Source organism: Sturnus vulgaris, chromosome 5 (assembly GCF_052056855.1).
Source record: "Sturnus vulgaris isolate bStuVul1 chromosome 5, bStuVul1.hap1, whole genome shotgun sequence".
Taxonomy (NCBI): domain Eukaryota; kingdom Metazoa; phylum Chordata; class Aves; order Passeriformes; family Sturnidae; genus Sturnus; species Sturnus vulgaris.
In genome coordinates, this window is record NC_142247.1 from 15,625,655 (window position 1) to 15,638,515 (window position 12,861).

The following is a 12,861-nucleotide window of genomic DNA, read 5'->3' on the forward strand; positions in this document are numbered from 1 at the left end:
CAAATCAAAATAATAAGTCATTTGCACAGCTCTACCCAGTGCCCTTAGGAGGTTTCAGTGTAGGTAATTACATTCTGTTGACCTAATTTCCTAATGAAATTTCAGTTAGGGAAATCAAGGACAATACCTTATCTGTGCTACAGTATTGCTTTGCATCATTGAGAAATGCATTCTCTGAGAAAGTGGGTCCCTGTCAGTAAGCAGTGAAGCAATTTATAACACACATGAACAGAAAATCAATAGTAAAAAGACAGAACACAGATCCTCTATTATAAAGTAAAATGCTAAATCTAAGACTACTCTTTCAAATGGCTGAAACAAACACAATCTCCTAGATGACCACTGAGGTCACATGCTTTCAGCTCTTGTCAGGTTTTGCTTGGGAATACGTCTGACAGCAGGAGGAAGAAAAAAGAGAAACTGCAGAATATAGTCTTAAATACAGGTGAATTTCAAAACTTGTTAAACTTGCTGGGTTCCCATTAAGCTTTGTGGGTGTTGGCTTCATTTATAAAATCCTGAGGGCTGGTCTTAACTAGAGTTTAGAGAGTTGTGTCAGTGGCAAAATAAAAATAAGGAAGCATCAGCACTTCTCATTGTCACCTACTTCTCACAGTCATCTCTTTGTTGATTTATTTTCACCTTCACAGAAAACTAGTATTTCAAAACTAATCATAGGTAAGACAAAGGAAAGTTACCACCAACACATTTGGCGGGTCTTCTTTGCTTCCTTCATTCCTGCTCCTTTGTTTCTGAGGGAATCAAACCAACTGTGATTCTCCTTGAATTCTTTCGATTGCATTTTCTACCCACTTCAATATTCAAACTTTCCCTCTTATTTCATTATTTTCACTGAATGAAGCAGAAAAAAAATTAACTACCAGTCCAAATTCTTTCCTGAATATTTTGGATATAAAAAATAGTTAAAAGAACTACCCAAAAATCTCACTTGTCCTTGAATCTCAGTATTTTTAACAGGAGAATCACCATTTGCTTCTAAATCCCAGACTTGCTTCCATTAGAATGCTAAATATCATATCAGTAACATCAGTCCCTGCAGCAAGGGATACAAGGTCCATTGTAGAAGATTTTTAAGACGGACAACAAAATGCATTGTTTTACGTGTAGTAATGAGAAATTAAATGTCTAATTACATAACATTACACTTTATACTCACACAAAACTTTTTTCATCAGCTAAGCACTAAGATGCTCAGATATGTTCCAAGAAAATTACTACACTGAATTCGGTTATCTGACAAGTCCACATAGCCCCAGTATCTTAAGTAGGTTACAAGCATCCACAGTGCCCCAAGTGAAAAACTTCACTAAATTTACAAGCCCTAACCACTATCAGACTTTGGCTCCCAGACTGCCACGGATGCCTCAGATGACCCTCACAAATGGGCCACCCTTGATACTACAGGGGAAGCTAAACTTCCTCTCAATCTGATGAAGTGATAATATACTCCTTCTTGACCCTCCAGACTAATAAGCAATTAGTTACCAACCAGACACTTGGAGAATTAAGTAATTAGAAATACCAGTGCTTCTGCTACATAACACCGTTAAATATTTCCACTCTTCAACTCTAAAGGGAGGGAAGACTGGGATTCCTATATCAAACTCTGTATTTCTACAAAAAAAGGAATATGCATCTCTGTGGCCACCAGGGAAACTGTCAGAAGCTGTGAAGAACTGGTTTTGGTGCCTTCTAAGCTTCAGATATCCCAACATACACAAAAATTCAGTAAATATGGTTTAGGAAAATGCTCAAAAAATATAATTCCTAGAGGTTCCTCTTCCATATGCATAGCAAACTTTATCCAAAATTATGCTGTGATATTCTCTTCACACTACCTTGTTTGAACTCTACTTCAGGATGTAGAGTTATTTATGACTCACTTGAAATATTCACCCAGCGCTGCTATTATCCATTAACCATAATAACTTTATTCCTTCTCCTAAAATTGTCTCCTCTCAAGTGTATTTATAAAGAATTATAGTTTATTCTGCCTCAGTACTGAGAACAGATTAGATGTTAGACTGTGATTCCATGCTATTTCTTCTATCCAAAAAAACGCTGAGACTTCACCTATTTCTCAGCTGTAGCTATCTTCATGTAAAGGGAAATCTTATTTGTTCCAAAGTGAACAATAATCAATGGTTAATTTCAAATCCACATCAGAACTTCTCTGAGCAGCAGGTTTGTATGTACTTTTGCTCCTAGAAAACATCCAGTCCTTTCTTCATGCAGATCATCTCATGTAATAACCATTCCAACTCCCTTTAGTAACAGAAGCTGCACTGTGACTCTGTCCTGATCTGAACTGCTCATTCCGCCCTCCAGTTCTTCTGTCTGTAGTGACTGGTCACTACTTTTTATTATATTTCAGCTCCTGATGAATATTGCTATTTCTTCCTCTGTTCTTTACCTAAAGGTTAACTTTTCCTTCCTTCCAGCTCCTCAATGCTGCTGCTTTTCCTTAGATATTTTTTTAAACAAGAAAGCCTGTTTTGATCTTGCTTCCATGTTCATTCACTGTAAGCCTCTTCTTTAATTTAGCTGCTCCTGTACAACAGTATTCTCCTTCCAGATATTCTCAGATTTAGTTGCATTTCCAATCCCTGGAGATGTGCTCCTACAACCTCTACCAAGTATGACACTACATCTATTAAAGTGCAACAAGAAGCTCCAGGGTGACAAAGAATGCATACTTTCTAAATCTGAACATCTTCACTATTTGTACTAGTTTCAGTATTTCTATCATTGCCACCATTTGCCATCCTTCTGAAAGGAAAATTGGACAAATCCCTATGAAATTCCCTGTTCTACAGAATCCAATTGATCTGCTTAATGGTTCAAAACACACATTCACTTGATCTTCTTAGTTGTCTGTATAAACATACAAGATAAAAGTATTTCTGTCATAAACTAAAAAGAGAGAAAAAAAATCTAATCTACAGAAAACTGATGGAGAATGGGACAGTAGAATTCCATACAAAATATACATATCATCCCGGAATATGGGAAGCACAAAATTTCCTCATGAAAACAGATGGGTAAATCACAAGAATGCTAGATAGCACATGCTTCTGAGCCTGTCTCACTCTACAGAGTTGCATTATATATGCAGGAAGGAAAGCCTATAATAAATAGTAAATCTGATGTGCTGGATGCTGTGGGCACTTTTGACTGTTCCAGTTGGCCTCTGCATGATAGAGGAAAACCTAGGATTTCTTTAGACTGTCTTGACTCTCTGAATAGTTTCAGACAGTTGACATTTTATCATAAAGCAACCTGCTAGAAAACTGTTAGACTCCCAATTCCCAAATACCTTCACTTTTGCTAAAATGGATAAAAAGTTTCAAGACAGTCAAGATCCATTAATCAGCCAGTAACACAGCAGCATGTTTTTTATCTTCTCAAAACATGAAAATATCAGAGCTTTACAGAGATTTTATCTCGCATCCTTGTTAAGGAAACTATGACTTGACTCCCTACTTACCCCACTCTCAGTCAGACAAGCTTTCCTTGCCACCTCGGCCCCAGGTTTCCCACAGCAGAGTCTCAGACCTCTGGTTCCTTGAAGTAATTTTTCCATGCTACAACAACACAAAAGCCACTCAAGCTGGGTGCCTCCCCTTTAACATTCTCTACAGCCAGAAACCAGAAATTTATTTGACTGGAAGAGTCCCAGTGGGACATAACATAAACCTGACAGGGCCATGATAATGGTGTCTAAAGTAATAATGTGTGTCTGGAAAAACAACTTGAGGTAATTTCTTAAGTCTTGTTATTAATCTTAATCTGAACAAATTTGGTAATAAGTAATGCTCCTGAACAGTCACATTTTTCTATAATGAGATATATCTGGATATTTGCTACTTGTAAGCAGTGCAGCCACCCCAAATCCATTGACAAAACTGCTGTGCTGTATCTGACTAGTAAGTAAAATGCACAAATGAATATAGACACCTAGTGCATATAGTTTAAACACAATACTGCTTAATACTCACACTTAATACTCTAGCACTGTAATAACACTGAAGTCTTTTTATAGTTAAAAATAACTTAGTATATTACACAGCTTGAGGTTTTTATGCTAAAAGCTGGAAATTGAAGGGGAAAAAAGCATAAAATGTAGATTCAATTCATAAGGGAACAACATGCTGAAACTTGACGGATTGCTTGAAAAGATAAATTTAATTTAAATGCAATTTGAGTTACAGTACTTAATGCTTTTGCCAAGTAATTTCTCATTTTCAGTCCCAAAAATACTTACCAAATTTTGGTAATTAAATTTTGTACCCTGAGCTCCCCATGGTTTTTTCCCTTCTGTTTGGCTCACTACTCTGAAAGAAGCTCTTTGTCCTATACAAACTTCCTTCAAACCTGTAAATCAGCCCCAGACTGGACAGGCTTGGCTTTATAATCTCTTGCACCATGGTTTATTACCTCTTGAGCAGCTACCCTAGTCACTGTGAGATGCAGGTCAATGTACTTATGCAGACCAATGACAAATCCTCTCTAATAACACCAAAGTTCCCTCAGCTGGGAGATTCATTCCCTGCCTCTTTTTAGAACATTGAGATAGAAATGGACTCCCATTCAGAGCAGAGTTTGCAGTTCCCTCTTGCCTGTACAAGAGCCAAGGAGGTGCTGGCCCACTGAAAGGAGGAAAAAAAAAAAAAGCTTCAATATCAAAATGCTTATTATCATGCTGGCCATTTATGAGCATGGCTCTCACTCTCAGGAGTCACAATGGCAATGATACTAAGGGAAATGCCAACTGTTGGTAATTCTAGACATAGCATAAACACTGCTGTAGGTTTAGAAGACTTCTGTCTGTTCTGGGCTGTGAAAGTTGTCTCTTCTGGTACATGCAACAAGGCCTTCCTTTGGCTTTGCCTTCAAAAGACACAAAATCTATTGTTTTATCCCTATTTCATCTACATTACCAAGGGAAAAGAAAAAAAAAACTAAGAAAAAACCCAAACATACCAACAAGCATATTAAAAGAAATCAACATGTCTGGTGGAAAATATATAGGTTTTAAATGATGTTGAAAGCAAATATGAAAACAAAATCTGTCTGGAGGCAGTATGCTTTGCATCTGTACTGTCTAGCAAAGTCATACATCAATCAAATCCAAATCTCATTTGGATAAAGTTATGCACTTTTAGCCAAACATAAACTGTTGAATTTTAGCATAGTGCACCAAAAATTATTGCCAACAAAATGCAGTTAATACAATGGATAAAAGATGACTTGAACATTAGCTGGACAACAGAACATACTTTCAAAAGGGCTTTTGTGAGGTACACCAGGGAAAGCTGAAAAGAAAAAATCACAAACCACTTGCTGCTTTGGTAATACATGAAGTTTTCAATTGACAAAAGAATTCACCTAGGAAACTACTTTGCATAAATAACAAAGGGACTTGCAGGATGTGACTGTTCCCATCATTCAGAAATTAATGCCAGAACACAAGCCTTCACACCACTGCTTTGTCTTTAGCCAAAACCTATTAGACAATACAAATGAAGCTATTCTTTGCTCAAAGTAGGCTGCTAGACCTAATGGTCAAGCATGCTGATGTATAGCTTCTCATAGCCTCCTTTGGGTAGATGAATTCTTCTGTTATTTTCAAAGTCTTGTTTATAAACAAAGATGAAGCACACCTTATACATGTAAGTCAAGCCAAGAGTTTATTGTTAGCATAGTGAAAATCTTAACAAACCAATTCAAGAAGCATTTTTAGTCTAGATCTAACTTTTACAGAAAAACAAGGAATACAGAAAAAGTCACAATTATAGGAATAGTACAATTAAATTGTCTATCCCTTTCCCTGGTCTTACTCTAGCTCCATGCTTCTCTGGGTCCTCAGTTCAAGTGTTTCCCACTAGTTTTAGTGATGGGAATTGTTATGAGGAGTTGTCAGCACCTGGAGTCCTCCATCAGGAGGGATAGGGTGTTCATGCTGATTAATTTTTCTTCTTCCTCTCTGCTTCCTTCCTTTTTGAAAGCTACATATACTTGTGTTTTCTAACATGCATTTATACGTACTGTTTCTTCCGGTGGTCTGCAGCTCCAAGTTATATTTGAACTTACTACAAATGGTGCCACATATATATGTTAGATACTCCTTCTTTGTTTTCTTCATTAATGCCTAAAACCAATTTTCTCAAGTTCCAGGTTTGCATTTTTACCTTTTACTGATCTTTTTATAGCATGGAGTCTTCAGTGCCAAGATTGTGCCCCATCTCTTATCATCCCACACCTGCACTCCTCTAAGGAAACATCCCAGCTTCCTCTTTTCAAGCCTCTGCTGTTCCACCAAGCCTTCATTACTGCTCCTGTGTCAACTATACTTGTAGCATACACACACAAAAAATATTAAAACAGATATAAATAAAGATATAAGTAGAGAAACTGCTGTCAGAGCTAACCCAAGCAAAACAGACAGGTCAAGGAAAGTTTGGACAGAGCAGGTGTCCCGAACAAGTGTGCTTGAGATCAGTCAAAAAATCACCAGCAAGGCTATCAGCAAAAGTCACATTTAATATTAAATATGTCAAATCCCAATCATGAGGCCTTGTAAAATAAGGACAAAACTTACAACTTTGCTACTAGCAATGGCAACATCCCAGTACAGGACTACTAGGTCACCTTCCTTCACAGGAAGGGTTCTGTGCTTTCTTAGCTAGGTCCAGTAACCAAAGGCCAGGCATTTTCTAGCAGAGGAACAGTACCCATTATACATCAAAATTCAGAGCAAATAAACTACACCAGGGCTAAGCAAGAACAGGATAGGACAACTGTAAAAATTCAGAAAAATATTTTGATTTGCCCCTAAATACAATGTTCAGAACTTTTGACCAAAAATTTCAGATAAAATCAAGTAGTATAAAATGCATGTATGTATGTCAGCAGGTATATAAATGATTATGCATGTGTTTGTATCTGTGAGAGCAAGGAAGTGCATGCAAGAGGGTGAGGGTGGCATAGCAGCACTGAGGGAGGGTGGGAATACACACAAGAGAGGGAGGAAGGGAAGAGATTATTGCAAGGATTTTTGTCCCTTTCTAATAAGCAATCTTCTCAAAATAGAAACAACTGCAAATTCATTTTTGCTAAATTTGTTCTTTTCTGTAAGAAAAAGATTGCCCTGGCCAAAAATATCCACAGCTACAGTGAATCTGGATTAAGCATATGAATGGTATCTTTTTCAAGAAGACACTTTGCATCTCATTTCATGGGCCTGATACGTCAATACTGAAACTAGATACCATAGACCATTGATTTCACTAGGTCTACTCATGTGAATTAAGAGATGAGCTAGTGGTCCCAAAGGCACTTAAGTATTCTGCCATACTTACGCCTTGGCACTAATGCACCATATACACTCATGTCAGATTTTTTTTTTCCCAGAAGGCGCAAGAAACTGATACATTAATTTTCTAATTTTGTGATTGCTGTCATTTTTCCAATGAAGGTTGCAGATTAATTCTGCTCTGCATAAGATGGATGTAAATACATAGTATTTCAAAGAAATATATTGTATCTCAATGGAAATCTAGAGCTGGTATGAAGGAAAGTCAACTCCAGTCCTAAAGTTTTAGCTTTCTTTTATAGCAGTATTGTTCTAAAAAATCCCACTGAAGATTTCTGAGCAGATCCTATTAACTTCTCCAAGTATTTATTCCACAGCCATGCTGAAAATCCTACAGCACAATGACTGTGCTTTATGGAGTAAGAGCCCTATGCTTCCATCTGATTCTGCACAGCAATCCTTGTAACACCCCTGTTGAGGAGGGGCCACCACCAAAGAGAGCTACACAGTTGTGTCATTAGGCTCCTTCTAGAGAGACACAGTCCCCCAAGAGCCCAATTCATGGACTTTCAGCAACTCTCCTGCTTGGCTCTCCAGAGAAGCTGGAACTAGCCTTCACTAAGATGTTTTAGTCTTCTTTATAATACAATAAATGGAATTAGTCAGAGATTCCAAGACCACAAACCTTGATAATTTCCTAATGGATGTACTGAACATAAATCTCTCATGTCTCAGTAGATGATGTCTTTTAAAATCATGAACAGCAAAAATTTTCTCATGTAAAAATACGATGAGTCTCTTTTCCAACTAAATACTTCCTCAAAAATATGAAGTCAGATACTGAATTATAAAATTGTTTTTCCCCCAACAGAACCTTTGAAGAGACTGATGACTACCCTCTGATTATCCATGAATCCTACTAAAAAAAGACAGAAAAGTCTCTTCTAGTAAAAACACCCACTCATGGCCAGCAATGTGTTTTTAAAGAAGGCAATTATAAGAATCAGCTTCATTTAGATTATGCTAGTATATCATCCTTATTCATTTTTTAAATCAATAGCTCCTTCACTTTCACTCTAAATGTATTTAGAACCTAGAATCATTCATTCATTAGGATGGGGTTACTGAAATGGATCTGATGGCAAATGCATTTTGTGCAGACCTCACCTCGACCCTAAAACTACAGTCTCCAGATTCTCTTATTTTTGTGACAGAGTTTGTGCATTTTACAGAAAATAGGCCAGCCCAACATCTGAGTAGAAACAGCAGTGCACTCGATTAATTTCCAACCATGAGAATATCACACAGTCCATGTTTGACCAGGAAGCTGAATTCAGCAGAACTTAGTAAGGACACCCTGTGAGCTGTGTGAGAACCAGTCTAGCATATTTATAACTACATTTCTACTTATCAAATTATACCCAAAGAGTGTTAGTTTGTGGTATATAAGTATATAAGTTTTGACATAAGCAATCCTCCTATTACTACAGCATTGCCCGAAAAAGATAAAATGTCACTAATTCCTATTCCGAAGTTTAAGTGATTCTGCTGAGATGCTGGAAGAATGGATGCATCAAGAGGTCCAGACAAGCATCTACACACTTCCTCTCTGAAAAGGCTAGCAGGAAAGTATTGGTTCATATTGACTTAAGGCTGGCAATGCATGTCTTAATAAAATGAGGTAATGGAAGCTCTTGGCAAGCTAGTGTAAGGCCTTTCTCAAGAAACCATGACTTAGATGGTGTGACCAAATAATCAGTTGTTACCCTGTTGCTTTTTTAGGACCAGGATTTGTTTATCCTAAAAGATAATACTGCGAAAATGCTTTCTTAAAGAGAGGTTTTTAACGCAAGGCAGGTGATGCGTTGATAGCATGATTGTTAACTGTGTAAGTTTCTTTCTAGTCAGGTTGGTTTTCCTAGTCAATTTCACAGAATCACAGACTTACTTTTTTCCCCCACAAATTTCAAGTAACTGGATACTTAATTCATTATATATTTTAATTTTATTAACAAAATTTTCTACAAAACAAAATTAAGTGAAAGAGGTAATTCGTTCAGTAATGCGCAGGACTCAAATTGCTCTCTAATTACAAGTTAGTCTAATGCATCACTTTGTGTTTTTCCTACTACCTGCCATTCTTTTACAAGGAGACAATGCTCCCTAGTCACCTTGGGAGACACTAGGTTTTTATTGCAAGAACACGTGTATTAGATCATACATACTAAAAGAGAGTATAACCTACGCTGTCGTGCACTCTCTCATGCAATGCATAATCTAAGTGGAAGGTTCATGCTGACCTGTAATCACTTGCTACAAATTTAGGTCTTCCTGCAACAGCAACCTCTATATAGGTTGATTACTTCACCTGCTGCACTCAGCAAAAGGGCCTAATTCTGTTTTCAGAGATGCACACACAAGTGTCTTATTTTAGGTAGCAATATATGCACATACCAACAGCACTATCATATTTAATTTTCTGATAACATGACTGTCATGCCATACCGGCATCGGTATCTAAGTCAACTCACTAAAATGGTACCTTATTGAGGACATGAAAATCCCTGATCATATTTTTGACAAGAAAATTTCCTTTTTTCATACAAAATTTTACCACAACAGTAGTAGAGTTGTAGTTCCATAGGAAACCAGATTTGCTATATGAGCACTACTTAAACACATTAACTCTTTTTGCTGTTGCATTAGCTAAAGTAAATGTAGACTTATGTTTTCTCTAAAATCTATTACCACCAAGGAATATCAAGGGAGATTTTCCTAATATCTACTGACAGTGTCTTCAGCATTTTCTAGAAACATGTCTCATAGAAATTAAGCCTCAGAACAAAAAGCAAAGCAGTTTCCAACGCATAACACAAAAATTGACATTTGGAATATCATTTGTGACCTAGCAAGGAGAATGCATCTTGTGATTTCACATGAACCAAAGATTCAAAATCACTGTAAATAATTCAAAAGTCTAGGCTATACATAAAACATGTCCATAGTGGTAGCCTGTGTAAGACCAAATTTTCTACTTGTATCAGATGAAACAGAGGTATCTTAGCATGTTAAGCTTCCTTTGTTATTTCATTGTTGTGACATCCTCAATGACTTCCAACAAGCGCAAGTTGTATGCAGCCCTGCCTCAGAGGAAGCACAGCTCTTGTGCTCTGTGCAAACTGAGCCCAACCATGCAAAGGTTGGATTCAGCTCCTGTACATCCTTCCCCTTGTCTACTCTGAAATAATTATTTTCCGTGATTACTACGGAAAAAAATAGCTCCATAAAAACATCTATTTCCTCTTTTTTTCTTATGATTTGAGACGTTTGCATAATGAAGACCAAGATCTCTTTGCAAGCATTCCCAGTAAATTAATGAAACAAGTAGAACTTAGTAAGGAAAGTGAACAGCTTACTGGCAGAATATATACCCAATTTCCATTAGCAGGATAGAAAAATTAAGCACAACAAAACTAATGTAAATTCCACTGTTAACAGAGGATATACTGAGATTAGATGGCATTTTATGTCAAATAGAGGCTGTACTCTAATTTTGTACAGATGGTAAATTTAATACATGTTGTAAAAGAACAACTTAAAAGCAGCTTAAGGCTTTTATTAAAACAGATCACGAAGTGCTCCCATCTTTCAGTCAATAATCTCTTGCACATATGAATATAAGGCAAAACAGCACGAGTATCCTAACTATAGATTTACAGGAAAGAGGCTCCATAAATTTTATGAAGTGTAACCTAATATTACAGGGCAATAAAATACCAATAATGCAAACAAAGTTATTTATCCTGACAACTGTAAAAAAACCCAAATTATTTTCATAATAGATCTTGTTTGGGATGCTCATACAGTTCAATCAGTACCTGTGCATTTAATTGTAGCTCCTAATTAAACTTCATGGAACTTGCAAGCCGTTTACCACTTCAGAAGTGGCTAAGCTTGTCATAAATGACAAAACAAAGAAACTCTTCAACTTTAATAATTGAGAACTTAATTTAATTATACAGTTACCCCAGATCTTATTTCCTTCCTCTGATAATATATGCTGAAGTCTGCACAGGATAAACGGAGGCTCTGAACGATGAGCAGTTTTCCACTGCTTAAAGGAAGCCTGAGATTCACGCCAGAAATATAAGCTCTGACTACTGGAACGAAACTGGCAGTGGAACCTCATGTACGTACTAGGGCGCTCATCGCTCACTGCATTTCTGAATGAGGCACACGTTTTGCCAGCAAAGCAGAGAGAGGATTTATTAGCACCGCTAAGAGCCGAAATGCCTGCTGCTGTCGCAGCTGAAATTTCCCTTTCTAAAAACACTGCTGCCACGAGCACATACAAGTAGCGACGCCTCCTCACCAGTATCTAAAAATAAATAAATAAATAAAATAAGAAGAAGGACTACAGGGAGTCCCGATTCTCCCTCGCTGTCGTAGCCCCCGGCCAGGTCGTCGCGATCCGTGGCCGAAGCGCGGCCGCTCCGCGGGGCGCGCAGCGCGGAGCTCGCCCGCCCGCGGCCGCCGCTGTCCGCGGTGCTGACGGGCGCTCCCGCCGCCTCCGGGGCTGCCGGGGTCCCGACCCGGGCAGCCGCCGCCGGACCCGGGCAGCCGCCGCCGGACCCGGCCACAACAGGTGCTCCGCCGGGCACAAGCGGGTCCCCACCATCGTCCCGCCCGCCCGCCCCGCCGTCCGGCCGCGGCCGCCCCCGCTCACCTGCGGCGCGGAGGTGGAGCAGGAGGCAGAGCGCCCGGAGGCAGGCGGCCGCCCGCCGCCGCATGGTGCGAGCCGAGGGCAGCCGAGCGCGGGGAGCCGAGGGGAGCCGAGGGGAGCCGAAGGGAGCCGGGCAGCGCCGCCACACCGCGTCCCGCTCCCCCCGCCCCCGGCAGTGAGCATGCCTGGGAGCGCGCTGCGCATGCGCAACGCCGCGCGGGCGCGCGGGCGGCCGCCCTCACCTGCCTCCCCTCCTGGCGCGGCGTGAGGCGAGGGGCGAGCCAGCATGGGCGAGCAGGGGCCGTGGGTGCCCGGGATGCGGCGGCGTCTGACCTCGGGACATGGGGTCGCGCAATAGCCGCGGGGAGCCGCGAGGTCCGATAGGACAGGCAAGAAAAGAGATCTCCGGTTCCAGCGGCATGTTCGGGGAGGAGGCGAGAACGGATGGCGGGGGGTGATTTCCTCCTCGGGTTGCAGCTGGAGCAGCGTTCGGGGCTCCTGCTGCAGCGGAACGGTGGAGATTGCATCTCCCCACTCTTGCAGCGCCGAAGAGGCGATCTCCGGAGTTTGAGGCTGTCTGGGAGGACTTCGACCATGTGTGGGTTTATGATTGAGGTCAGGTAATCTTCAGTGTGTTGTGAAACACGTATGTAAAATAAGCAGTTTGGAAAAACTGCGTGATGAAAATCACGGCTGATACAGAAATAAAGAAATAACCACTGAACTCCAGGCAGTGGTTCCGACCAGGCTGATGCAACACCTACTCGGGAGACACTTCGGGAATTTGATTACATGGGTATTA

General features: G+C 39.9%; 1 protein-coding gene across 1 annotated transcript in view; it reads right to left on the reverse strand.

Annotated features, from left to right (window-relative positions):
- PTPRR (protein tyrosine phosphatase receptor type R) overlaps window positions 1–12,251 on the reverse strand; it is a 136,952-nt gene extending 124,701 nt beyond the window's left edge. Inside the window, exon 1 of the mRNA XM_014879615.2 lies at window positions 12,063–12,251. Coding sequence (XP_014735101.2) covers window positions 12,063–12,126 — 64 coding nt within the window. The 5' untranslated portion in view covers window positions 12,127–12,251. The remainder of the gene's footprint in view (window positions 1–12,062) is intronic.
- Window positions 12,252–12,861: the final 610 nt, after the last annotated feature.